Source organism: Colossoma macropomum, unplaced genomic scaffold (genome assembly GCF_904425465.1).
Source record: "Colossoma macropomum unplaced genomic scaffold, Colossoma_macropomum, whole genome shotgun sequence".
Taxonomy (NCBI): Eukaryota; Metazoa; Chordata; class Actinopteri; order Characiformes; family Serrasalmidae; genus Colossoma; species Colossoma macropomum.
In genome coordinates this window covers 22942387-22970308 of record NW_023494791.1, presented here as the reverse complement: position 1 = coordinate 22970308, position 27922 = coordinate 22942387, and the positions used below count along the sequence as shown (strand labels likewise).

At 40.5% G+C, this 27922-nt stretch overlaps 2 protein-coding genes across 8 annotated transcripts in view; one reads left to right on the top strand and one right to left on the bottom strand.

Moving 5' to 3' along the window:
• The window catches only part of bmpr1aa (bone morphogenetic protein receptor, type IAa), a 36483-nt gene extending 33515 nt beyond the window's left edge, over nucleotides 1-2968 (top strand). For all 6 annotated transcript variants that reach the window (XM_036574467.1, XM_036574470.1, XM_036574465.1 and 3 more), the window contains exon 13: nucleotides 122-2968. In XM_036574467.1, the coding sequence (XP_036430360.1) occupies nucleotides 122-247 (126 nt within the window). In that variant the 3' untranslated portion in view covers nucleotides 248-2968. The remainder of the gene's footprint in view (nucleotides 1-121) is intronic.
• mmrn2a (multimerin 2a) lies at nucleotides 1210-27239 on the bottom strand. 2 transcript variants are annotated; one of them, XM_036574463.1, is made up of 8 exons: nucleotides 26751-27239; nucleotides 17757-17879; nucleotides 17561-17667; nucleotides 17094-17183; nucleotides 16168-16329; nucleotides 10784-11226; nucleotides 6236-7751; nucleotides 1210-4594 (listed from the first exon to the last, which is right to left on the bottom strand). In XM_036574463.1, the coding sequence occupies exons 1-8, from the start codon at nucleotides 27074-27076 to the stop codon at nucleotides 4191-4193; spliced, it is 3171 nt and encodes a 1056-aa protein (XP_036430356.1). In that variant the 5' UTR covers nucleotides 27077-27239; the 3' UTR covers nucleotides 1210-4190. The 2 variants fall into 2 exon arrangements, with proteins under 2 accessions (XP_036430356.1, XP_036430357.1); XM_036574464.1 differs by having other exon boundaries at nucleotides 17100-17183.
• Between the last annotated feature and the right edge of the window lie 683 nt (nucleotides 27240-27922).

Here is a 27922-nt window from a genome sequence, read left to right as displayed (position 1 = left end):
GTAAAAGTTAGATCAGTGTTTGTTTAGGATGTTTACCATATTGAAGTTTATTTTTGTTGAGAAATTTTACAAATAATGTGAGGCAATTATAAATAATTTCAAACTGATCCTGTTTCCTCAGTGCTTGAGGGCCATGCTGAAGCTGATGTCAGAGTGCTGGGCGCACAATCCTGCGTCCCGTCTCACCATCCTACGAGTCAAGAAAACATTAGCCAAAATGGTAGAATCACAGGACATTAAAATCTGACCCACGACCTCTTTCGGTCTGTTGGCAGGAACAGTCAGCATCGTTTGACTCGGCACTCTTCGTCATTACCGTGTCGTCTTACCTGTGGAGATGGGAAACGTGAGGAACAGCTTCAGGTGGCGTCCTGCGTAACGAGGCCTGTGAGAGGTCAAAATCAGATGCTGAAACAAACTCTCAGTCCAGTTTTATGCCGTCTTCGCTCCTTTTCCGCTTGACCCGTGGATAAGACATGGAGCCGTTTTTTTGCTTTCTGTGAAAGCTGCTACGATTACAGGCTTTGAAAGAAGGTGACTCGAACAGATCCAAACTGCCGAGATGAATCTTCCAGATGTCTTGGGAAAAGATGGAGACCTGACTTTTCTGCCTTAGCGAAATTCACACTAAGCCAGTTGTTATTGTGTCAGATGTGTTATGCATTTGTCTCTTTATTTTCTGGGATAAACCTCAATTCCTGCCATATGGAGAAATATTCATGACTATTTGCAAAGAGTAAATAAATATATGTTGACTTGCTGTAATGATAAAATGTGCAAATAAATTTGTAATGTAACTGATGCAAATTAAATAGAGCAAGAAGTTGTAATCGTGGCCCAAAGGGGCCCGACTGCAACAGTTTTTAGACTGTCAAATAATTATTCCCAGTGTATGTGTGTGTTGAGTTTAGTTGATACATATATGTGGATACCATCCATCCTGGTTGCAATAACTATATCTAGAAATACTAACATCCACTACACAGCTAAACCCTGTATTTTCCTTTCTTAATTTTTTAGAAAATATTTTATCATGACAAAAAACCCTTTGGCTCCTTGGATACCTCTTTTTTTCTTTTAAGTATGATATTTCTGAGAGTGTCACATGGACTGTTAATGCACCAGCCCCCAACAAAGAGAAAAAGATGAATTCCTGAGAAAATGATCCAACATACCAAATACATAGCCTTAATTTACCAACAAAATTGGTCAGGAAAAGTCCAGTCCGTTTATTATTTAGTGCCACAGGAAACCGCTACCCATTCCTCCCAATACATAACATCTTTTCTATTTAATCACTTTATGAATCTCTGCACACAGAAAGTGTATTGAAAAGTATGTCTTCAGTTTAGTGCCAGACTAATTATGCTGCTTTGTCAAATGATGCCAACTTTTCAAGATATTACGAAGAGAGGAAAAACACAGAAAAATAAATGATAAGGTTGTCAAAAAATGCTCTTCAGAAAAATAAATCCATAAATTGGCTCTAAAAATATAAATATATATAACATTAGAAAATATCTATATACTAAGATGTGTGTACAGTAGCGTGCAAAACTCTTGGGTGTTTTTTTTTTTTGCCAGCAAAAATGCTATATAACAATAGAATGAATACAAATAAATGCAAGTAACAACAGTTTCAAACAAGTAGGTGATAACATTCCAAAAAGCATTATAGACCATTTTTTATGATGTACATTGTTGATAGTGGGCTTTACACATACAATGCTAGATGATTAATACCACGTTTGTTACAGAAATAAAAATATATATTTGTGTGTTTCATACCTTTATACGTCAGCTATTCTTTTCAAAAACTTGATATATCCAAAATTGTTACAAATTAATATATGGCATTCTGGAATAAACTCTTCAAATTCTGGGCTTCCATGAGGAGAGGTTCAGAAATGGTTAAGCTAACATTCTGATACATAAAATCACTACTTATTGTATTATTATTGTTTATATTTATTCAAATATTACTATTTTTTTCTGGGTTTTTTTGAGCAAATGAATGCTTACTACCCATTTAAAATATTTTTCTTGGCTGCCTAAGACATTTGCACAGTACTGTATATGTTTGCCCACTACTGTTCAAAAGTTTGGAATCAGTGTTTTCAGTAATATAAAACCAGTTTGGTTGGAGATGAGTGTAGAAAATGATTCTACTATGCTAGAAATGTTAGATGTGTCCAGAATGATGAACAGAAAGTGGTATAACTTGGCAGATAACTTGAGAAAAAATTAATGTAAAAAGATTTTACAGTATATTTACATTATTTATAGTTAATAACTTGTAAATAAGCAGAATTTTGAAATTATTGAATCAAACATCTAAAAATCCTTTTGGCAAATCATAATTTTTAAATCCACATTGTACAAGTTATTAAACTAACTGTTCTTATGGCAAATGATTCAAAACTTTTAACGGTAATATGTATGTAAAGAGCACATGATATACAAGTCAATTTGTCCTAAAGTTCTGTCAAACAGTTGCTGTATAAGTAATCTGTGGTCTGAAAGAGCAACCAGCTGTATTTTCTGTACAAGCACCTATGTTTCATTTCTCAGATTTCATTTATCTAAGCTAACCGTCTAAATTGGGTTCCTAACTGAGTTTGACACATTGGCCTTCATCTTACTTTAAGATGCTAACTAAAAAGTAAGCCCTCAGTACAAGGCTGGCCTCTAAACTATGGGCTAAGTTAAGACATTTGTCTGACACTTTCTTCTTGTTTGCTTGTTTTTCTTTGTATGTTTTTTTTTCCCCATTTGGCTTCTTCGTTATGAAATTGTGTATCTTTGGAGCCTTAACAATTGAAATGTAGCATCTGTGAAATGCAGATATTTAAAAGTGCTTTGCCAAAGCATTACCCAGCCCCTCCCTGTGTTATCTAATGCATAGCTACTAAAAGACTCCCCAGTATGTAATTATCACACATTTTATCTAGCTCCTGGCTGAATGGGTGCCTTATGAGTTTGCCAAGAGAATACAAATATCAGATGTATAATATTTGCCCAATGTATTCAGTAAATACTCCATTTTACTACACAAGTCTGTTGAGTGTTTGTGGGTCATTTCATATGAACTTTGACAAATGTGTAAACAGCAGACATTACTGATATTACTGTGTCCTAACTAGGCCTGGGCGATATAACTGATGATTGACAAGTAACCCGCTGCCGATGTTTAAAAGGCAATAATCACTGTGTTTGGGAAAACACAGAGAACTAGAGAGGACTTGTTTACTGTTACACAGCTTGCTAAATATGTTGGGAAGTTGAGGTTCACGTTCCTTTAAGAAGTGTGCGCAACAAGTCAGTTTCTGTTAGTGAGAGAGAGATTGAGAGACGTTTATTAGAAGCTGCCTGTTATTTCTCTCCCCTGAACATAAATGCAGACGTGCTTTGGAACTTCAGCTTCACTGTGACCGAAACAGCCAAGTTGAATGACCGGTTTTAACCATACAGAAGCCAAGTGAGCTCTTACCCTGAAACTTTTAGATGTACAGAGTGTTTCTGATCCCTGTCTACAGCCAAAAAACAGGATCAGAAAAATATAAATACACTTAACATCCTATGCACTTTTACTGTTAAAATATTGTGTTAATATGGGGCCTTAAAAAGCTGTTAGGCTTCGGTGGATCGGTTTCCCAGAGTGAGATTTACAGTTTGAGAAAAAACATTTTCTGTACAGCTGAAGTGTCCCAGTGGTTCAAATGAGTAAATTATGAAAATATAATACTGCTTGAATAATTGATAATCCCATTTTTTCTCTAGAACTAGAAAATATTGTTATTATTGTATATTGGCCAGGCCTCATACTAACTGCCCGATTATCTTATTATAAATTGCAACACAAGACTACAATTCTATATTCTTTGTTATTGAAGGTGCAGAGGCAACAATTCTAATATATACCATATCTACATAGTACTTGTCTGGAAGGAAAGGAAAGATAGCCAGACTTTCATTACACATGGACAAGAATGTGTGTTAATCATTTAAAATGAAATGCTGCCATATATAAAGATGCCAACTTTTATAATAAACTTCTGGAGACTAATTGAGCAAACAGAAAGAAAGCTGTATAGGCATGAACCTGAAATAGGAACTGCGGTCTGTCATTCATCTCTTTTCATCCCAGTGTGTCTCTGCTTATGCTTTCAGGTCAAAAAAAAAAAGGGCCCTCAGGTGGTCTGTAGAATCAGCAGTCCTGCAAAAGTATTGTCCTGTGGATTGCTGGGCTCCAGGGTACCCTGCACTATTTCCAACTGGAGCTCCTCACCCTGTTCCAGTTGTAGAAGGCAAACACGAGTAGCAGGTCCTGCTGGCTTCTTCTGGCTCTGATGTAGGGAAGCTGCCACCTCCTCCCCTCTCTTCAGCTGCGCCAAGGAGGGCCCAGGCCCGAAGTCCAGCGTCAACACAAACAGGTAAACTCCTGCAGTAGGTGCCCGGAATGCTCCTGTCTTGGGTGAGTACATTTGCCCTCGATTTAGAGACACTGTCTCAAACACGACCGTTCCAGATATGTTGACGCCATCTCTCCTGCTGGCCAGGAACATGAGTGGGCTGTCAGGAAGCTGGCTGAGCACTGGGAAGACAAGGAAGGGAACAATCACTTTTATAATCCTAATGTTTACCCATGTTTTCCCATGTGTTCTGGCTATTATAGGAAAACTAACCCAGCTATGTTAGTCTAGTTAGTTTTCTCTTTGGATGTATAGCACTGTTAACCAGTTACTAGTTTTGTATCCAACTGTTAGAAACTGACCTGGAAACATGTTTTAAAAGAATGCCCGTGTTTTTTTGACCTAATATCTATTTACCACACCTGGTCAGCAACCACAGCCAATGATTTCGAAATGAAACCTAAAATCGTCTGACTCAAGACCACAATAAAATTGCCAGTTGCTTGAGCACCTCACCATGCTCATCTAGGCCCTCAAGGCTGCAACGGCAGCTGCTGTTCACCAGAGGGAGATGTTACATCACTGACATACAACATACCCAGCCCTCTCTTGTCCCAGGTGCTTAAAAGTTCAGAACCATCGAGGGAATCATAACCTCAAACTGAGGTAAAATTGGGAAGTATACAGTACTGTGCAAAGGTCTGTTTCATTTAAAAGACTTTTTTTGGGCAGTAAGCGTTTTATATGCTCGGACAAACGCTAATATTAGAATATGTACAAATACTTCATATAAAAATGCATGTCAATGTGTTTGGTAACCATTTCCAAATCTCTCCTTAAGGAAGTATTATTATTTGTAGTCATTATTCAGTATCTGGTTTGGCTATTTAATTAAGTTCAATCAGCAGTGCAGGTGATAGAATTTAGTCCATGCAATGGCTGGCACCAAGGAGAAATCTGGACCCAAACCATCACACTTACTGGCATCCCTAGCAGCTCTTCCACATAAAATCTTATAGAAAAAAGACATATCTTCAGATTTTACTTTTATTTACATATAATATATTTTTAAGTTTTCCATGTTGTTCTTTTTCACTGGGATATTGATATGAGGTTGTGTACATGCCAAAATACCTTTGACTTTTTTTTTAAACAGGTAACAGCTGTAAAGGAAATAACTAGATGCATGAAAAGACCCGTCCCTAATGGACAGCCTTGAAGTGAAGAGTATGACTCTGATCCAAGGCTTTCATCTAGATCCACAAAAAATGACTCACTGATCCCAGAATCAGGTTTTGGCAATGACTATCCCAGTCCCTTGACCTAAATCTGTTGTCTTCTTGCTGAGCTCTATGAATACTCCTGTTATCTGATTTGCTGTTGATGTGAGATTCTGAGAGAGTATTTTTGCTCTGGCCCCTTCGTTTGCCATTCGCTCTCCTGCCGTGATAAAAAGCCTCTCCTGGATGCCCCAGAGGTTTTAATGAATAGTCTATCATCACATCCCTCTTTACCTCCTGTCCTGATTTGTAATTACACTCATGCATGAACTCCTATCCTGTTCTGGAAGTTGTAATTCAGCTTTACACTTATATTAAATGTTTTACTCAACATGTTTTCATGTCTAACATCCTGTTTCTGATTGTCTTCAGATCAACTTTTAGCATTGCTCACAAAGCACTACATAAATAAATTGTATGTTATATAATGTAAAACGTAGCCGTAAAACACTTACCACCTTTTGTATTCTACTCTTAAAATTGTGAAAGTTTTTCTACACTTCTCTATGAAATTTAACCCTTGTTATGTCTCTACTATCTTACCTGCTGTTTCAAGTGACGCATCCCTCTTGCTACGAAGTTTGTGTTCCCCAGATTGTTCCACTCCTCCATCTGCTCTCTTCTTTTGCCTTTTCCTTTGCTGTTTTGTGTCTTTTCTCTTCATCAGAGCAGACAGTTTGTCCAAGTCTACTGTTGCTTCAGAACCAGCTAGACCATCTGTATTAGTGAAAATGCTGCTAAAAATCCTGAGATGCTCCTTGAGATCCTTGTGCATTTTAGTCAACTCCGCTTGAAGTTTAACCTGCATGTCTCCAGGGGCAGCCCCTTTCGTACAATTGCAGCAGGACGGGCAGCGCTGCTCTTCAAGCTTGAGAATTTTTTCTCGAAGCTGTTCCACTGTTTTTTCCAAAGCAAGGAAGTCAGCGTCCGAGTAGTCTGGGAGTTTCTCTGGCAAACGGTCAAATCTCTGGTGTCTTCGTATCCTTTTAAGATCCATTGAGGTCCACTCTGAAGGCACAGATGGTTCATCTGCCACAGTATCCCTAGATGAAGCAGAGTTCAGCATGGAGGCCAGGCTTTTGCTGTGTCTGTTAATCTGTTCTTGCATGTCCCTGATACTGTCCTTCAGCGCAGGTATGGAATGGGCCTCTTTGTCTTGGACAGGCCAGTCCATAAACTCCAACACCTCCTCACCAAGCAGGATCTCCAGTACTTTCGTGTGACTTACGGCATCATTCAGCAGAGAGTTGAAGGAGCTGGCCAGGCGATTTATTTCAATAACCATGGTTCTGTTTTGGCTCTGCAGAGCTTCAATGTCCTGTTGACTGCCTGAGAGAGAGGCATGGAGCATAGTTACTTTTTGTTTCAGTGTCCTGCTCTTCTCTTGCTCAAACGCCAGTGAGCTCTGCACGTTCTGTAAACCTAACTTTAGATCATCCACCGATGGGCGCCAGTCACCATCTCTCCAACTATCTATTCTCTCTTCTGCTGCACTGTCGAGGGCTAACCTGTTTTCGTTAGCCACCACAATGACATCCGCCACATCCTGTTTCAACTGAGCCACAGAGGTGCTGAGGGCCGTACAGTCACAGTTTCTACTGTCAGAGCTTATGTTCTTGTAGAACTGCTTAAATAAATAGTTAATGTCTTCCTCCATCTCCTGAAGGACGGTAGTGATATTGCTGACCTTGTCATCAACAATGTTCTGAACTTCCGTTTTGAGTCCATCCACTTCCAGGAAAGCCTCAATATATCTGTCCTCGTTCTTTCGGTCAGTTTGGAATATAAGATCCCCTAGGTTCTTTGAGACCTTCTGAAGGTGTTTGATGTTCTGAGACATTTTGACCTGATCTTCATTTAAGACACTGAGTTCCACGGTGTTGTTGACAACTTTATTATCCAGGCGGGTAATGGCCTCCCAGACAGCCGTGTCTTCCTGAGGGGGTGCCTGGCTGGGAATTGTTCTTTCTGATGTCTGAACAATCTGAAGCTCCTCTTCCAGCCGCTCTTGCTCCTGCCTCAACTCTGATAGTGAGGAATTCAGGGACTGGAGGTTTGTCTGTGACAGGACAAACATTTCTATTAGTCTTAAGGCGCCACATCAGCATACAGTAAATCATAAAAGAACTCCAGCAATGTATAGACAATAATAACATCCTTCATGGCAACATAGGGACTAAAAAATCCTACAAGGTATTTTGTGGTGAGAATAAAAACACTATTAAATTCTATAAACTGGGACAGGCAGAGCAAGCAGGCAAATGTTGTGCTTTTTTTGGGTTTTTTTTTAAGAAAATACGAGCATTTTAAAATTTAAAATGTGGGTTTTTTATATTACACACATCTTTTAAAATGTATGGTGTTGGCCATAATAGTGTAACTGTTTTTGTTATTGTAGTTCTTTACTCCAGCACAGAATTTCACTATGAAATGATGTTGAGGTAAATGTGTTGAACGCATGTTTGGGGGTATTTACAGTTATATGGGATTGTTTGTTTCTTTAAATTTCCACATTTCAGGGGACCAAAAGTAACTGGACAAAGCGTAATCTTAAAAACACTGTCCTGTTTAGCTCTTGCTTTACGTATCATTTGCATAAATGAAAAGCACAAATCCTGAAATCTGTTTTCATCATCCTGGTGCTGTCAGATCTGCAGTCATTTTCAGTTCCTGCAGCTTTTGAGGGCTTGCTCAGTGGGGTTCAGTTTGGCTGACTGACTCGGGCCCTGACTTAAGATCATCTTAACTGGTGGACAGAGTGTTAAATGTATGCTCACTCTACCTTTTAAGTATCATCTTTGTCTTAAGATGCTTTTGGGAAACCAAAACACACCTTCTACACCTTTTGTCAGTATTTTTATATCATTGTCCTGCTTCAAGGCTTCATGTGCATCATCAGTAGACATTTGGTCCAGTTCAGCCATACATGTCCCTTCCTCTAAGTCTCTAAGAAAAAGTATTTTCATTATGAGCAACTGTTTCACAACCACTCCACACTCCACAATATTCTCATTTCATTACTGTTGTATATGTAAATCTTATCTGTCCATAAGACTCCACGCTTTGTGGCACAGACCTGGCCAAGAAACAACTGAACAGCCAATCCAATTCATTGTTGATCCCCAGTAATAGGAGTACCATGTATAAAAAGAGCTGTGAATCCTATATGGTTCTCTCAGTATGAATGTAAGTTCCTACACATTCTGAAGATTAACCTTCTAGTCATCGTTTTATTACAAACTCAGTGTGATGTGTGGAATGTATTAAAAAATGTACTAATTTATCTTTTTTCAGTTTTGCCAACTTCCACAGCTGTAGGGCTCTTATGATATGAAGGCAATCACACCTTCCTCTGAAGTGCATTTAGTACATTGTGTTAAAAGGTCCTTATACAACAGTTTATAAGCTTAACATGCTTGGAAAATGCCTATTTCTCAATTGTGTCTGCATGACATAGAGAATGAAATCTGTTTGTAGTGCTACTTTCAGAATTAGAACTTTAATCAGGTCTAAATGTTTGGCCCAAACTGGTATGCAGACTGAGAATTTTTTTGTCCGAGTCTGACCCTTCACCAACACACAGCATTGTGTTTTGAGTCCAAACCACACCCAAGCTTGACAAAATTCTGTTCTAAATCTAACCAAGCCCTACAAAATTGTCAGAAGCCGTTCCGAGCCAGACAAAGTTCTGTCAGAAGCCGATCGTCCAGCAAAATTTTGTCAGAAGCTGACCCAAGTCGACAAAAAAAACCATTGGAAGCCTACCTGAGTCCGACAAAATTCTGTCTGAAGCCAACCCGAGCCTGACAAAATTCCATCAGAAGCCAACCCGAGCCCTACAAAATTCTGTCTGAAGCCAACCCGAGCCCTACAAAATTCCATCAGAAGCCAACCCAAGCCCTACAAAATTCTGTCAGAAGCCGACCAAAGTCCAACAAAATTCTGTTTGAAAGCCGACCGAAGTCTGATACAATTCTGCCAGAAACCGACCCAAGTCCTGCAAAATTGTCTCAAAAGCTGACCAAATTCCAACAAAATTCTATTAGAAGCCAAACCAAACTTGACAAAATGCTATCCGAAGTCGACCCAAGCCCAACAAAATTCTGTCAAAAGCCTACACAATCCGACAAAATTTTGTCCAAATGTGACCGAGCCTGACAGAATTCTGGCTGCAGCCGGCCTGAGCCCAGCTAAATTATGAACCCACCTCAAATCAAGATTTGAACTGGCCCAAAATGATCATCACCCAAAGTGGTAAATAAAGCATGACAGGACAGCGCTAGTTCAATTACTGCATAACAACAATAACACGCTAGCATCCTAAATATGAATGCTCTATTTCTTTACATAAAACGTTATATAAAACAAATTAAAAATCTAAAAATACTTTACGAAATATTAAACGTAATTTTGCCTGCACTAAACTCTTTCCCTTTTTTTTTTTTCACAAGTGTGGGCCCTTATGGTGCTTAAGTCTGTCAAGAAGACGTGTAGGTGACACCAGCTAACCAGAAAACTGATTTAAGGTAATGAAAGTAGAGAGGAAGAATAAAGTAAGGAGGGGGAAATGCTGGGTGAAGTCTATTAAAAGTGGAAGACATGCTGTGAGAACTCAAATGTGAAATTTGAACCTGACCTGAGCCTGACATATATTTGGAAAATGACGTCCAAACCCCACATGAGTACTTGAACCCCGTCAGGTTCAGACAAATATTTCAAGCTCTGGTCGGAGTACTTTGTTGATTTGTTACTGACATTTTTCTTAATTCACCTGATCCCAAATTTGAAGCTTTTCCAGTAACGATTAAGATGAGGATTTGGCTCTGAGAGGAAAGTCCAAAGGTTTTAGGGATCAGGAATATTACCCAGAGCGCTGAAGAAATACAACATTCAGGGGAAAAGATTTTAGTCCTTATTCTTGTGTTTACTCACTAACGTGTAAAAACTGAAAAAGTTTTTTCAGTGTTACACACATTGTATGATAAACATGAGGGGCTTGACACCAAAAAAGTCTCCCATCAATGCATGTTCGGGTTATCTGTCTGCTTTACGTGCATGGTATTCACATTAAATTTCCCAGTGTATTCTGACCTGCAGTATCTTTTGGTTGCGTTTAATTTTGACATCCATGTCGGTCTTGAGGTTGGTCAGGTTGTAGAGCAGCATGGTCTGCTGTCCATGTAGCCTCTCCTCCATCTCATCTCGCTGCAGGCTAAGCTGCATCCTGAGCTCCTCCAGGTGCTGGAAGGTGTCTGTTAGCTTGTCTTCATGCTGCTGCAACTCCTCCCCTCCTCCACCTCCCTCCACCTCAGATTCCCTCTCCAGCTCATGTTGGAGTTGCAGATATGCCATGTCCCTCTGCAGACCTCTCACCTCCTGAGACAGACTCTCCAGCGTGAGGTTGAAGCCGTCGAGCACAGGCTGAAGATGAGACATTATGATCTCCTTTAAGTTGTGGATGGGTATGAGACCAGGGTTTGAGTGCGGAGCTTCTGGAGGAGGCTCTGTACGTTCATCATCTGCGCCGTAGGAGTCTGAGATGAGAAACGGTATCTTAAAAATGTGTGACAGTGGACTCAACAGAAACAATTAGCATTCGAAGAGGGAGATTAGACTGAAAATATCATGTTTATTTAAGTGCTGAACCTTCATGGCCCAACTGATATTTGCTTCCAGTTAATGTAGAATGACAGTCATGTTCATCATGAAACCAATTAGGCAGCACTTAAGAAAACTGTTAGACACTCAGAAAAGTTTATGAAAGATTCCTAAGTTTCTGTTATTGTTATGATTAACTGCCAGGAAAGGAAATTGGTTTTAAATTGTTGGTTGCCCAGGCTGTCAACATAGTGAGTTTATTCTCATAGTATTTCATGTATGAATGATTTATGACTCATTACCTTATCCAGAGGTCATTCCTCCAACCTTAGACCCTTTTACTAAGGTTAAAGACACTTAAAAAGCTCTAAAAATAGTTTTTAAATGCATTTTCCCTCCCATAAAACTAGAAATACTGGGCTAACTGAGCTAATGCTTCCTCTGTCATCAAACTACTACTTACATTTTTAGAAATAGACTTTGCTTGTGCTATCATTTCATATGTAGATCAGTTTTATTCACCATTTTTGTTGGTTCACACTGAAAAAATGTCTTAAGTAAAATAATCTTAAAACTAGTTTATATATCTAATGTTTCTCATTCTGAGATAGGTGTAATTTTTAAAGCAGATAATTTTGTGTGTTTCAGGCAAGTTCTTAAGAGAAATTATTTGCCAATATAGCAAGATAGGTGCAGTGGGTATCACTGTCGACTCACAGCAAAAAAGGCCTGGGTTCGATTCCCCAGTCCGGTGACCAGGGTCCTTTCTGTGTGGAGTTTACATGTTCCCCCCCCCGAGTTTGTGTGGGTTTCCTCCCACAGTCCAAAGACATGCAGTCAGGCCAATTGGACATGCTAATTTACCTCTAGGTGTGAATGTGTGTGTTATTGTATATGTCTGTGTGTCTGCCCTGCATTGGCCAGATGAACTGTCCAGGGTGTTTCCTGCCTTCTGCCCAATGACCACTGGGATAGGCTCCAGCATCCCCCGTGACCCAGAAGGATGAGCGGCTTAGATAATGTGTGTGAGGTAATTTTATTTTAAATAACATTCCTTCAAACAAGTAAAAAATGTCCAGACATAAGTTTAAAAAAATCTTATAATAAGCTTACAACAATCTCGAAATGAGAATTATTACATATATCGACTAGATTTAGGATCATTTCACTTGCCAGGATACCATTTTTTGCAGTGCAGTATCAGGGATTTGGCATGTTTGGTTGGTTGTCTGTGGTTTAAGATCTCTTCTTCTGGAAACTGGGAGTGTACAATGAGTAAAATCTCATTAGCTGAGATGAAAGCTTTGATGTAGATCCTAAACGGTTAATGCACATCACCCTTTCTGTGTTTCCATGCTGGAGAGAAAAAGACGAAGTTATTTCATCTTTAAGGGAATGTGAGGTGAGAAAAGGAAATGAATTTTATGAGCATGTGTGTGTGTTTGTGTATTCAGCCGTGCATGTAGAGACTGATCTGCCCTCGTGGGAGCTGTGCAGGCCCTGCGGTCTTTTCTCTGTTTTTCATGGGCTGTCATTTAGATATCTGGAAAGAGTCCAGACTCCCACTCCTTCCTGTTTCCTCTCAGAGGTTAAAGTGTGATACAAGCGATAAGGGAGTGTTTGTCATCCAGTGGGTACTTTTTACACTGAGTGAGTTACAGCTCCTCACAAAGAGGAAAACCCCTGCTACCCCTCTGAGAGAAAGGGGTCACTCTCCAGGACCTCCCTCAAGATTTTGGGCCCAGCTTTCAGAAGCCTGAGGCAAGGTACCAGTAGGATGATAGTGTAACAATGCTGTTACTTTAAACACTCTGCGGGAGGTTCAGATGGAGTTAATATTAAGATGCATTTGGGAAACTGGTTTCTGTTGGTTACGCACCTGAAATCATTGCTCCAACTCTCATTTCATTCTATAATACTGTTTTTACTGAGTACTAAGGAGCTCATTCAGGCCACAAAGAGTTTAGTGTGAAATGCGCAAGCTTCTGAGATTATCCCATACTTTCCTTGTCTAATCTGGATGGAATTAATGTGTTGTTTTGTGTATATTTACACATTGCAGCTGCTCCGGAAATGGTCTCACAGCAGTACCCTTTGTGTTGATGGAGCACATCTCGTCCTATATCAGAACCTGTATATATCAATCCCTTAGACCATTACATCATTCTTTATGTACAATGTATGGAGGGTCTTTTTTCCTCCCAGAGAAAGAGCGGATATCCTGGGAGGAAGCTGTAAAGAGTATGGACAGTGAGCAGGAGGTGTCACTGCACAGGAATGGCAGTCTGGAAATACAGCCAACAAAGGTTTTCCCAAGTCAGCTGCTGCCTTATTTACTGCTGCAGGAATGCTATGCTCTCCGGCTCTAAGGATATGTAAGAGACAGGCTGTGAACCAGACAGTGCTCAAAACAGCTATGTGTTGGTTTTTAGATGTAGCTAATGCAGTTGGGGTGTCTGGTTTAGTAGCTCTATCCTCAGCATGAGAGCACATATGACCCCCAACTTGAACTTGCTACCTGTATGTTTTAGGAAAGATTTAAAATAGCTTTTTGCTTGTTTAAGCTCTTAATGGTCTAGCACTTGTCTGTTTATGTTCCAACTTGTGGTCATAGTTCTACAGGCATATAAGCCTTTCGTAAATACTCTCCATAAATTTCAGAGAAAGTGGAGAGGCCGCTTTCTCTAATTATACTTCTAAACTGTGGGACCCATTACGTTTCACAAGTAGGCAGTCAAGTTTGGTACAAACTTTTGATAAATATCCAAAAATGTAGCTTTCATTTAAAATTCTCATGCAGCTTCATAGTTCAATCTCTTCATTTTATCTTGTATTTTATTTTCTTTCATTCTCTTCAATTTATTATACAAACCTGAATTCCAAAATTTGGGATATTATATAAAATGCAAATAAAAACTGAAAGCGGTGAATTTATATATCCACTGTAATCTTTATTTAAACAAAAACATCACAAAGAAAATGTATTTAATGTTTAACTTCATTTTTTTTTGTAAAGATGCGCTTGTTCTGAAATGATATCTGCAATACAAACCAAAAAAGTCAGAACAGGGGTAATTAAAGACTAGGGATGTGGTAAAATGTTAAAAACACATTTTAAACAGGTGATGCAAACATGCTTGGGTATAACCGGAGCATCCAGGAAAAGCCAACTCCTTTATGAGCAAGGATGGGTCGAGGTGCACTACTTTAGTGCACAAATTATCCATCAGTTTAACAACAAGCGATTGCAAGTATTTTATGTATTTCACTACTTTGCATGTCACCAAAAGATTCAGGGAGTTCAGAGCAATCTGGCCAAAAAACAGAACTGATCCCGCAGACGGCACAGCATCAAAAATTGGCATGTTTCTGTGATGGATATCATGACATGGGTTCAGGAGTAATTTGACACAACATTGTCAATAAACACCGTCCATCGCTGCATCCACAAATACAAATTAAGACTGCACTATGCACAGTGGAAGCCATATGTCAACAATGTCCAGAAACACCGTTGACTTCTCTGGGCTTGAGCACATCTGAAATGGACTAATGGACACTGAAAATGTGTACTGGGGTCTGATGAGTCAGCCTTTTAGATTGTTTATGGAAATAACAGATATTATGTTTTCTGGGCCAAAGAAGAAAAGACACATTCATATTGTTACTGGCATAAAGTTCAAAAGCTAGAATCTGTCTTGGTATGGGATCATATTAATGCCCATGGCACATTAACTTGCACATTTGTGAAGGCGTGGGTTAACACTGAGTGATATATACACATTTTGGAGCAACATATGCTGCCCTCTAGACAACGTCTTTTTCCAGGATGTCCATGCTTATTTCAACAATGAGCCAGGCTACAATTCTGCTCAAATGGCTGCACTGTCCGAGAGTGCAGGTGCTACACTGGCCTGCCTGCAGTCCAGATCTGTCTCCAACTGTGTGCATTATGCATTATGAAGTGCAAAATATGACAGTGAAAGCCTTGTATGGTTGAGTGTATTACTGAGGTAAAGGGAAAGGTGATGTAATACAGTGGTAAAAAATGGTTCTGTACCAACTTTTTTCAAATGTGTTATAGGCATCAAAATTGGAATGACCATACAAAAGACAAAAGCAATTTGTCTTTTTTTGGGAATTGAGGTTTGTATTTGTTTGTATTTATTGTTACTTTTATCAAATGTGTTTCTGCTTTTCATTTTTTTAGCTTACTGTTTCACTGTAAATCATGCGATGTGTGTGTGAATGGTGCTTTATATATAAAGCAATTATTATAATCATTATTATTATTATGTAAGACCAGCCACCCTGTTAGTGAAACAAAATTCCACACAGTTTTTAAAGCTTTTTTTAATGCTTTCTCCCCCTTGCATCTGGTATCAGGCTAACTGGGCTAATGTTTCCTTCCATCATCAAACTGCCACTTGCATTTGTAGAAAAAGACTAATAGTTTCTTCTGCTGCATGGTGCATGGCTTGCTCTATAAGTATACATGTATAGAGACTAAGATCTATAATTCTGGAGATTCTCTTAATTGGGAGTGTATATCAAATAACATCTCCTTAGCTGAGGTTGTGCTGAAACTAAGGATATAGTGTAATACATTATTTTGTCAAAGGCAAACCTGGAAAGGCCTCGATGTAGATCATAAAGGGTTAATGCATATCCAGTTATGCCCATAGATATTGGCTGCAAATTGATTCACTCTTTTGCATTTACTCTTCATTTTCTGCCCAGTGTTTAAGATGAACACAACACCTGAGTCTAAATGGTCTTCACCCTCCACTGCTTCTGCTTTAGCTCTGCATCTCCTACAGTTGCCAGTGAGACTGTTGTGCATGTGTTTACCTGAAATGAATCAATTCTGCACCTACCGACTCTCTCATAGTGGTACTCGCGGCCGTCATGTTGGCTGTGAGGATGGTCGTAGCTGTGCTCTTCTGTTTGATTCTCTCTAGAGCTCAGGTATAGAGATCTGCTGGGATCATCATGGTCATTCTGTTCCTCATTCTGATTGTGGATCACCCTCTCAGAACCTGAGAGGAATGAGAAGAACAAATGAATGGAAAGTCTCAGTGGAATTGCACCTACCTCTCAATATTCTAATGTAAAAGTTTCTTTTTCCCCAGTATGTCCAACTGGGGAATTAAACACTCCTGGTCCTGCTCTATTCAACTAATCAACTAATGAACGAGCGTGTTGGAGCAGGATAAACAGTGAGTTAGGCAGGGCAGCAGTACTTACTGACCTTGTTTTTCAAATATTAAATGCTGTTTGGAAGTTACTTCGCAACAGCTGCATCGGTCAATTGTTTAATCTTTTCCACAATGTGCGTTCAGTAGGGACAGTGGGTGGGTATCAGGAAAATAATTTTGTGTACACTCTCTTCATTGTGTGCTACGCAAGCCTAAAGGCCAAATGGTGTATTTTTAGACCTGAGGTATTTGCAGCTTGCTCTGAAGCACACCATTATTTCAAGGAGCGTGCTTTTGTGCTAGCATGCTGGAGACGCCTTATGTTTTGGGTTGTCCACATGAGGGCTGGTCACTCATCTCCAGGTGGCCTTGCTTCATGCCCAGAAAGCACTTCTGGTTCCACACTCCCTTTCCGCTCTCCCCTGAGGGTGATGACCTTCCCACAGCCAACTACCGTTTACACAACCACATTTCACAATATCCTCATTTTGTTTCAGAAGAGAGCTTCAGTGTACACGGCCAGTGGAACCTAACAGGGCTACCTCCCAGCCTGCCTGCCTTCCTGGAGCAGGTAAACATTCAGTGAAAGCAGACCAGGTCAGGACCTGCACCTGCATGCTGGATCTCCGGACCTCCAGGATGAAGCCTTCCGGATGTGCTAGAGTCTTCGGGCTCAGAGACATGGCCGCCTGCAACTGGACGACAAACAGACAGAGGGAAGGCAGAATGTCACCACTCTTGGTTTCTCCCCAAGTTTCTGTAAACATGGCCTTTTTCCCATGAGATCAGCCACAAGACTTGAGGGCCATTTAATGCGCAGGAAATCTGGTCTAAATTAGCTGCTGAAAGACAGGCCATAAATCGTGACTTTTGGATATGTTCGATGGAGAGCAGGGACAAGCGCTGCAGCCAAATCAGTGTCAGGTTGCATTCAGAACGTCAAGACTTGTCTGTCAATGCCAAAGCAAACGCAATGAAAGACTGATATGTTTGGAAGTTTAGGGTATGACATACTACTTGAGGGGCCACTGTCTAAAAAATCAAAAGCTATGCCTATATGACCACTCAGTACCTGTTTCATCACAGTTCTCCCCCCCATGACCTGGGCAGCATCTCCACAGGAGCGCAGTAAAGATCTTCTGCTTCTCTCTGTACACCGGCCGAGTGGAGAGCTTGTACCTACATGGCATACGTGCATAGTATTTCAGACGCAGCATTTTTCACACCAATCTATGCATGGATTTGGTGATGTGGACATTACTACTCACATTACTAACTGGCAATCTGGCGTTCCATTAGGACAGGGGCTCTGGGATTTGATGGTGTATTTCTCAGTGCCACAAGAAACTGCTGTAGTGACTACACGCTTGTGCACAAACGCACACCAATTCCTGGAAGAGAGAACAACAACAGGAATCCATTATACAATACTGTGCATACGGGGTGTTGCTTTTAGAAAGCCCTAGATGTCCATTAGATCAGAGCAGTCTGTGGAGCATGTGGAAGGTTCTTTGTCCTAATTAATTTTCGTTTTACTGTTGTTTTGTTTGCTTGTTTGTGGGTCAACAACCTTCATTTCCTGTCTCATAGGTTAAAGGCTAATGACAATGCATTGCCCAGAGGGACATGATATCGTCTTCTCACTGTGAAGCATGCAATGTGTTTTTTGGAACACATTATATGCAGTTGAGCTTAATTAGTCAATGACCGGATGTTTGCTTCCGTGTTCTTGAAATAAAAACATTCAGATTTTTTTCCATATTATGTGGATTGTTTTTTTTCCTCCTTTGTTCCACATTGTATTTACACTCTATTTACACTCTCTTCACCACAAGACCATATTTTTCATCCTATATTCGTGTTTTAGTCCAAAGCTACTGTATTGTGTGGACTCTTATCCACAAAGGGCCAGGGTAGATTTCGATTTTTTGTTTCCCCCAAGCAGAAGCACACCTGATCGGCTGTTTGACGGCTGAGACCAACTGATTAAACAAGTGGAATCAAAATGAAAACCTGCAGTCACACCAACCCTATGTGGATAAAATTAGGCCCTCCACCAGAATGACACATAGAGCCACCAGAATGACACATAGAGCCATTGCCCTACGTTCTAATCAGTCTCTTATCTGTTTAGTCCAAAGAAGTAAGCATAGAAAGACTACTGCAGCTGCCTAAAGGCCACCACACACCAGACGTGCTCCTTTCTGGCACAGGCTGGCAAATAGTACTAAGCGCATCTTCAGCACATAGGAAGTGTCACAGAAAAAGAACAGACAAACTAGCTCAAGTTAATTTTACACCCCTCTTGTACAGATTTAATGCAATAAAACAATGTAATTTATTGAATTTATCAATAAACTACACTTGTAACATTAGCTGAGGTGAAAACAGAAGATTAGCATTTGTTTATTTTAAGGACGCCTTCTTTTCAAGCCATATTTTACCTACTCTGGATTTGTGATCTTGGTCTGGGTTTATTATGGTACAGCAATAGCGAAATACTGAGTGGCGTCTCTCTCTCTGGTGGTATCTCTCCCTCTGGTGGCAGCCGCCCAATGCATCTAGCATGCAATAGCCTTTGCTCCATTAAGAGAACTGAATGCAGAGGCTGAGGGGTCACTGCTGAGCACTTCAGGCGTGGGCGGTCTGTGTTGTCCCACACATGTTGGACTGGCTAGATTTTACTGGAGTATCCCTGTTTCTGGATGAACTTAATTAGCCAGAGAGCCTTGGTGGAATCATATTTTCAAGACAACAGCAGCTGACAACTTAATGAACATTAATCATAATGGCAGACTGAGGTCTTTAATCCTGCAGTCCTGAATCCTGGATTTTGTAATCACTGGTTGATATGACACTAGGTGGCAACAGTTGCATCAACAGTTCAATTGACTACCAGTGAGTACAAAATCCAAAACTGGAATTTGGAATGAAGATCTGGGAATGAAGACCTCTGGACCAGAAGAATACACTCCACAGCAGGGGGCCGAAATCCTGCACAGTTTGGCGACTTTCCTGCTCAAACACACCCTACTAACCTCATCAGTTTATTTCTAGGTTCTGTTCGTGTGCTAGAGCGAGGGAATAGGCCAACTGTACTGGACTCCAGCCCTCAGATCCCCACATCTTCTCCACAGTCTTCCTCCAGAATAATGACCCTAATGAACTTAATGAGTCAGAGATCTGATCCTAACACATGAACATCTGAACAGGCCCTCTTCAACTGATGCGTTTGCAGTGGGAGTCGTGAGAGAGGAGACTCGGATGATGTTTGGTGTTTTTACTTGTTCAGTCCTCTTGGAGCCCCATGACTATGTTACAGCAAAAACACTGTCTTCTTCAGCCAAATCCTTCTGTTCGACTGTGGGATTGTTTTGAGCATAGTTGCTCAGTCACTGGTCAGGGGTTAACTCGTTTTGCATGGGTGAGAGAGTGAGACCCCCAGGCTAGCCTTTGCGTTACTCATACATGGGTGTGCGAAGCAGTTATGGTCCCTGTATTTCAGTGACTAGATGGCTGAGTATTTGCAAGACCTTTTTTTTCTAATTGTGTGATTATGGTTTGATCCTTATCACTTTCTTGCTAACTGCCACTCTTAAAAAGCAGACCCCTCTTTGTGGGGTAGTAGAAAACATTGTTTGCAATGGAAATAAATGGTTTTAATAGTAGTTTAATGACATGCAATAGGGCACCTGTCAGCACTGCAGCCCAATGTACATGGACTGAATGGTGTTTTGTAATTATTGATACATTTAAGGTCCACACACCCAAATGTGGGACCAGCTGAAAGACAATCATTGAGTAACCACTTCTTAGACCCAAAGAACGACTGGTCCAGCAGACACCATTCAAGCAGATGCACACTGTGTAGACTGTAGGTACATCTACTTCTCAGTGCAACAGAAAATTCAGCAGGGAACAGTGGAAGAGTCATGAAGAAACATGAAAACTAAATTCTTTCAATGCCTCTTCTCCCATCTAAACTCTCCAGCTTATGCAAACTTCTCATTTCCAATAGATTGTGCAGCAAGACAAATAAGCTTGTCTCGAAGTTTACAACTTCCCAGAAAAAGAGTGAATACACAAGAAGGATGCTGCTTTCTGGAATCCGTTACTTGTGCAATACAGACTCTACATAAAGAACACAGAATGGCATTCAGACACTTGAGAGTGGACTTGGTTTATAGTGTTGTTTGTCGAAGTTTTAATTGGTGTAGAGGTGAGACTCAAACCCTGGAGGGCAATTCGTTTTCTCTGTTCTAAAACCCCTAATTCATCTCATAAAGAGCCTGTTGATTAGCTTACAAGCTCCTTGAGAGTTTTTGCTGGACATTCCTGTAAGCACTGTGTCCTTTCTAATGATTAAATCAGGTTAAATCAACACTAAACTCACCAGCACTGTGGCATTTCAGAACTAGAGTCTGATGTACCTGAATTGAAGTGTTGACTTTTAGCAGCCATTATACTTAAACACTGATGCTAAACCTTCATCTAAAAGCACCCCCTAATGCATGGCATGTGATCTTGAGCAGATGGACAGAAGAACAGTCTTCATAGATGCTCTGTGTTGCTTTTGTTAGCACTTCCATTGTTGTTCTATAGCTTTTGGCCTGCTGACTCCTTATATGTCTTCTCTTCACTTCCTGTACCCCAACTATGATGTCATGGTTGGGCATCACTTTAAGTATAGTGTATGTCTTCACACACTCTGCACACCTCATTACCCCTTTTATTAGTTGACTGGACTTCCTTTCTCCAATCAGTGACCTGTGATGCATGCAAGCAGGCATCCCTGTAAGTACTGTGCTAGTTATCTTCATAGATGCTCTTCACTGTCTTAACCACTTTTATTACTGGACTCTGTTTGACTCTCTATCAGGGTTCTCAACGTACTTGGGTCTTACATCCAGCTCGTGAGTTTATCCGTAAATCCAGCCCGCATTTTTCCTCATATTTTTCTGTGGCTAAATTTACATCATCCACCACACATTGTGCTGGTTACTTAACATAAGCTACATAAAATCAGCTTAAGCTGACGCTTACATTGTACAACGCAAAAATAGACTGCATGCAAAAGGAATGGTTTAAAAAGACCTGAAGTGGTGTGACGCTGCACATTGAGTGGGCATGGCTGTAATTTAGCTACATCTAATGGAGCTGTTATTCTAATAATCTTTTAAATCCTGTATTTAATTACAAATCGTAGAAAAACATGTTGAAATTTTATTCTTTTTTTGAAAAATATAAGCCTATTTTGACTCTAATGTAATTTGAGTTCGAGACCGTTCGTGCTCTACAGGATTTGGCTTGGCTTTTCCCATTCAGCTCCTCAATCCCCACTGAGAGGCCTGCTTCCGAGTGATGACATCATGGATGGACATCCCTGTGACTATTGTGCTCCTCTCTGATGGTTGTGTTCAAGATGCCCTGGCTCACTCTTTCCTTGCTGCTAGCCTGGCTCCTCATAGGAAGGAAGCGTCTGACGGAAGCTCCTTTCTCAGATTCCCCCTCTCTTGGGATTCTCACCCACGGAGGATACCCACCAATATTCTCACACACACACATTGAGAGCAATGGAACCTCTAACCTTTAGTCTTTCTGCGTCAGAGTTTCCAGTGACACTGCTGTCTAAGTACACACAGTTATACATAGTTATTACAATTTGCTATGCAGCATAAATAACAGTCACAGATTATAAAATAACAGACCTATCTACTCCAGACTGCTATTATTGCCGTCTACTACTATCTCAGCTATGAGACAAGGGTCGAGGAACATTTTCTAGTGTACTGCTGTGAATGCTTGCTCTGTTCCAAAGAGATCATCACATGATATTTTTTTTATCTACACTTTAGATCCATGGCTTTCAGTCAAGAGAATGATTAAGATACAGTATTAAAGTAAGGCTAGACTTTATTTTTCTTGGGTTCTGTAATAAAGGCCTCTCACTCACTCTGGCCACAGCAGCACAGCTGTGCTGGATAACTCTTTGGATAACTCTGGTCTGTTTTATTTAAGAAAGGCTGTATTGTATTAGTTCAATTACAAAGCCTTAAAATACAGCAAAGGCTCATGAGTGATGTATCTAATATTGGGTTAAGCATGAAAAGAAATAGAGCTAGATGAACAATTGAGATCTGCTTGGTATTGAATTGAAAATAAACTGCATGCAATAATCGCTCATTGGCAGCTCCAAAGCTGGAAAAGCGAACTGAGACCCTCCTCCAAAATGAAAGCAGATTAACTAAAGCCAGTGCAAAGAACTGAATGAGTCAAGAGGGGATTGGGAACATAGCAACAGGGCACAAAGGCATGGAGAGAGTAGACAGGAGAGACAGGTCAGAATGTCCCCAACCTTGAGGTTCATGAGGGGCACCTGAAAGGCACAGGGAAGCAGTGGACTTCAGAAAGCAGTACTGTATCCATTGAGGGATTTAAGGATACATATGTTGACTTTTCTGCAGAGAGTGGAGCTAGAGGTTTGTAATATTAGGTACATCATTAATACATTAGCACTCCTAAGATACAGGTAGCACTAAGCAAAGTAGAACTCTTGAGTGCTGTCACAGTTAATGTCTTTGTAACCAACATTTTCTCTTTCAGTATCTTTCTGACTGGTGGTGGGAGGTTGATTTGATATCCCCTCTAAAAAGGTCTTTTATTTCTCCAGTGCAGCTCCTCTGTTATTACTACTGTTTTATGCACCTGTGTATTATGGTCTAGACCCTTGTACTAGCTCTTTCAGAGCTGCCCATGCGTGCCAGTGCTTGACCCCACTCCAGAAAGCCCCTTTGTCTACCCCCCTGCAGACCTAGACCTCCCCTCAGCACCAGCTGCTCTTTAATAAACGATTCTTCCTAAAATGCATAGCCGCAGTTTAACTTTCATGATAAATGTTTCCTGAACACAGATGAAGTCTAGTCTTGTCCTAAATGATCATCTCAAGAAGCACACTTTGTTAGAAATTTAGTCCAGGATTAGACTGCACAGAGAATCGTAGTAGGGGAGAGTGGGGCACAAACTAATGCAGGGTAAAATGTAACATGAATATTTTGTGCAGGTTGAAGTAGAACATGCTTCTGCTCATGTTCTCATAGCAATATAATCTGTGCATTTTGACAGTGACCAGACATATTTGTCCAGATTCACTCTAAGGATGAAGGTTTTTATGCCATGAAAGTGATTTTTTCATCATAAGTCACTGGGTTGTGTGTATGTTACAAAATTCACACCTATGTTGTTTTTATCACCCTATTGGCTTAAATACAGCACCGATTTGAAACAACTCAAACAACTGAAAACTACCCAAGAAAACCAAGCTAAAGTACAGCCTCCACATGATGGGGTTTAGTGGTAACACAATGTTGCAACTTAGCCTTCCAAAGAAAATAGCCTGCCACATAAATTAAAAACATTTTTATGTAGAGATTAATCAAAAATGTACCACAGGTGCAAATAAAATATATTTCAATTTTATTTTGCTGATATGTGCTCTTCTACTGTGGTAGTCAAAAGTTTGCAACATTCAACACAGCCTTTGAATGGTCTCATTTTTTTCACTAGTCTATTTTTTTATGTATAATTTTTTATACATTTAAGTTGGAAAGATTGTCGGGTTCAAACAACATAGATTTATATTACATTCAATATGTGTGCATTGTTTTACCAGACTTTTTGTCCTTTTTCTTTCATAGCAGAGATTTCTATGTTAAGGTGTTTCTATAGAAAACTAATCTTGCTTAAATGCTTTTAAAATGATTATGCAAAGCCCAAAATGTGTTTGGTTTAGCCCTGCTGTACCCTTCATTGTATTCAAAAGCAAAGCAAGGTGCCATGACCTACTCTCTGTAGCTAATTCTTCAAGATGCTGGCTTCTGTTTTTACATATGTGATATCTAAACTCTCCATTTTTGTAGATTTTGTAGTGCCATATAGTGCCATAGAAACCACATAAGAAAGTCTATTGGAGATTACTTTACAACTCAACGCAGTTTGATCATGTCACAATTCTAACTGATGGTTTTAGGTTTACATTACTTGTTAACTACATTAGCCTCATAGCTCCAATGCAAAACCAGTAAAAGAAAGTTCAAGAAACAAACATGTCTTGGCTGATTGACTACACTTGTGGTAAAAGTGGTGTGGTTCTAATTTGGTTTCCCATGGAATGATCGCTTTAAACACCTTGGCAGCCACCTAGCCATAAACCTTACAGAGCTAGCATAGTCTTAGACAAACAGTACAGGCCAGAAAACACATGCTCTCAGCCCGAGCCTGTACATTATTATAGTAATACTGATGACACAGCTGATTGAAAACTCCTTTAGAGCAGCATCATTAGGAAGACTTTTATGTAGCTTCTCTAATTGCGTCACTTTGGGAAAGAACCCTCAGGAGCACAATATCAGAGCGCCAGGCCTGCTTCAGTGCAATTTGGGAAGTAATGGACATGCTTAAGTTAAAACAGTGATAGTGTGCAGTGACCTGGGTCTCATGCAAAGATCAACACACGCCAGCAGCAAACTGGGTCTGATCTCAATGGAAACTTGTCTATCCTATCTGGGCAATTAGGATGAATTACTATTGATTAAACCTGGTTTAAGAGGAAACATATGTGTACTTCTGACATGTTGGGGAAATGGAGAGAGGGCTATACCATAAGCGCCAAGCCAGTCAAGAGCTGCGCTTACGTACACAGTTTAGACTCCATGGAGGGCACTTGTACATGTTAGCTGGAGTGCTTCGCCTGTTGTTTAGTTTCTCCATCAGCTTAACAGTGATTACAACAGAGATTGAGAAGATAGCCGCCTGCCTGGAGAGGTTCACCGGAGTGGTTCAGGCTGATGGAAAACTGCCTTGTTGATTTCCGACCCCCCTCTTTCTCTGTGTTTTTATAGCTCTTGCTTCATCAACTGCTCCTCTGCTTCAAGCTGGGTGGCTTTCTAACAAAAATAATGAGCTCCAAAATGTATCAGTTCATGCAAGGTTTATGGCACGGATGGTAGGAATCAGCCCATGCCCTTTTGCAGGTCCACATTGGTGGGTGTACGTATAATACTATAAGTTATCGCATTACAGCTCACTCAAGCGCAGGAATCACTTTTGCCTCTTTCTTTACCAAACAGGTAGGAGTCTACACATAATGCATGACATATTTGATGCTTTGTCAGCCTTGGAATGCGTCACTCTCAAGCTATTGGTTTAACGGCACTGATTTAGTAATGTTAGAATCAAATATAATTAAATATAAAGTAGTATGTGTTCATTATTGGCCAGTTCTTCAGTTATTTTCAAACTTCCCTCAGAAAGTCATCAGATCCTCCAGTCACATTTGTCTGTTCAATGTATTTTTTTTATATCAAATACTCAAAAATGATATGCTAACAAGAAAAACACATGCACACATAAGAACAGCATATTGCTGGCACAGATTATGTAAATAAAACCTCTTTTTTCTTAAAAATCAGAACTTTTGTTCTGCGTAATTATTATTACTTGTTCAAGATGTGAACAAAGTCATTCAGAGCGGTTTGATGTGAAATGCTCCATCCTAGAGACACTTTCAGAATTGTTCACAGTGGTGGTGATAAGAACCAGACATCTGAAGCTATAAGGCCTCTTAAAGGTACTTCACAGAAGGCTGTTACATGAAATGGTAACGAATATGTTGCCTGATGTCTTAGACATGGTTCTACAAAATGTTTTGTAATAAGCTTTTGGCATAAAACATATTCTGTAATCTGTTCATGTAGCGTATTTTAAAGAAAAGTAGTACCCAAAGAGAACCTCTATTTTCCAGATTTACCACTATTTTACCATTTAAACAGACTCAAAAAGCAGTAACACTGGCTGATATAGCAAACAAAGTGGCTATATTTATGACATAGACATTGGGACCCCTGGTTCCATCATCATTAGAGAAAATTTCTCTACAATGTACCATTTCACATCAAACCACTGTTAATGACTTTGTTCACATCTCAGCAACAATTCCCCTTTAAAAGTGATGCAAATTGTGTTAAATGACATCTTTTTTGTAAAGTTTACCAAATTAATACAATCTTATCCAATCAAATCATGATGAAATGTAAGATTTCATGATGCACTGAAAGAACTGTACTAGAATGGAGTCATTGTGAGATCAAATATTTACATTGTTGAATTGATGATGAATCACAGATACTTGGAAGAGAACACAGAGCCTGGAGAGGCAGCACGTCTGTATCTGGAACTCACTTTAGCAGATGGAAATGAAGACTTACCCAGTGCGTGCTGGAGTGCCATGGGTGCCCATTTCTGCAGAAGCATCTGCTGTCCCCTCAGACATGCCCAAAGAGGCATGCCCATGGCTAGTGCCAGCATTGGCATACTCAGAGGGATAGTAGACAGTTCCAGAGACATCTAAGCTTTGCCCGTGTGGGTCAGTTCCATGTCTAGCTTCATGTGAGGTTCTATCGCCATCATCCCAGCCCCCATAGTCCTGCGTGTCCTTCAGTTCCTCCTCCAGTACAGGGTTCCTAGCCCTGCCATCACAGCATGCTGCCAGCAGCAGGCCCTGCACAAGCAATAGCAACCTCACCTTCATCATGTCTGTCTGCCTCGTCCACTACACACAAACAACATCCACAGCTTACACTGGCTGCCCAAACGTCTGAGACCTCTGCAAAAGCACTAGTTGTTTTAAAGCTGTTGCTCCATGTAGCTTTTTGGAAACTCCCCGCCCCCCATTGCAAAAACATCCCTGTCAAGCTCTCTCTCTCTCATTCTCTCGACCCCCCCACCCCCTCTTCCCGCCCCAAATGCACTGCGACTCCTCCACTCCTCTCCACTTCGTAACCGTTTCAAAGTCCTCCAACAATCCTCGGAAATGAGCCTCCCACTCACCCTTGGCCAGCTCCCTCTGGAAAGGTCACAGGGCTCTGAACAATGAGGCTGAGCTGCTCTCCAGCCTTCAGAGCAGCTTCTCTTACTCCCCTGACCTCCACATACAAACACATGGTGGTCTTTAGGGCTGGTGAGGAAGCAGTCCATTTCTTTTGGCCGGTTACTGGAATTCTTCTGTCCTTATCATTCTCCTCTGCTCACCTTCCTCTGCACTGTGGGCCAGCCAGGTTCAGGAAAGGGACATCAAGTGGCAAGGGGGAGATTGGACATGTGTTAAAGGAGGTTTCCGAAGTGTACCACGGGAAGGTGTAGAGGCAATGGCATTTATATGGCCAACCTTTTGGGCCTGCTCTTCTCTCTCTCTCTTGCTTGCATTACCTTTTGACCCCCACACATGTACTCACACAGTGAAGCTCCTACAGCAGCACAGCGTGAGAAAGTTAACAGCAGTGACGGTTGGCTTTTAGTTTCAGGATGAGTCAGGGAAGGCTCACTGTCATAAAAACAGATGGTTTCTGTTGTTTCAGAAAAATCTCCATCATATCAGCTT

Coding starts and splice junctions, on each gene's coding strand:
- mmrn2a (XM_036574463.1), bottom strand. CDS start 27,076: ATGATGAAGGTGAGGTTGCTATTGCTTGTGCAGGGCCTGCTGCTGGCA. Junction 16,330..17,093: donor GATCCAGCATGCAGGTGCAG/GTCCTGACCTGG, acceptor CATTCCTCTCAG/GTTCTGAGAGGGTGATCCAC. Junction 4,595..6,235: donor TGCGTCACTTGAAACAGCAG/GTAAGATAGTAG, acceptor TTGTCTTCCCAG/TGCTCAGCCAGCTTCCTGAC.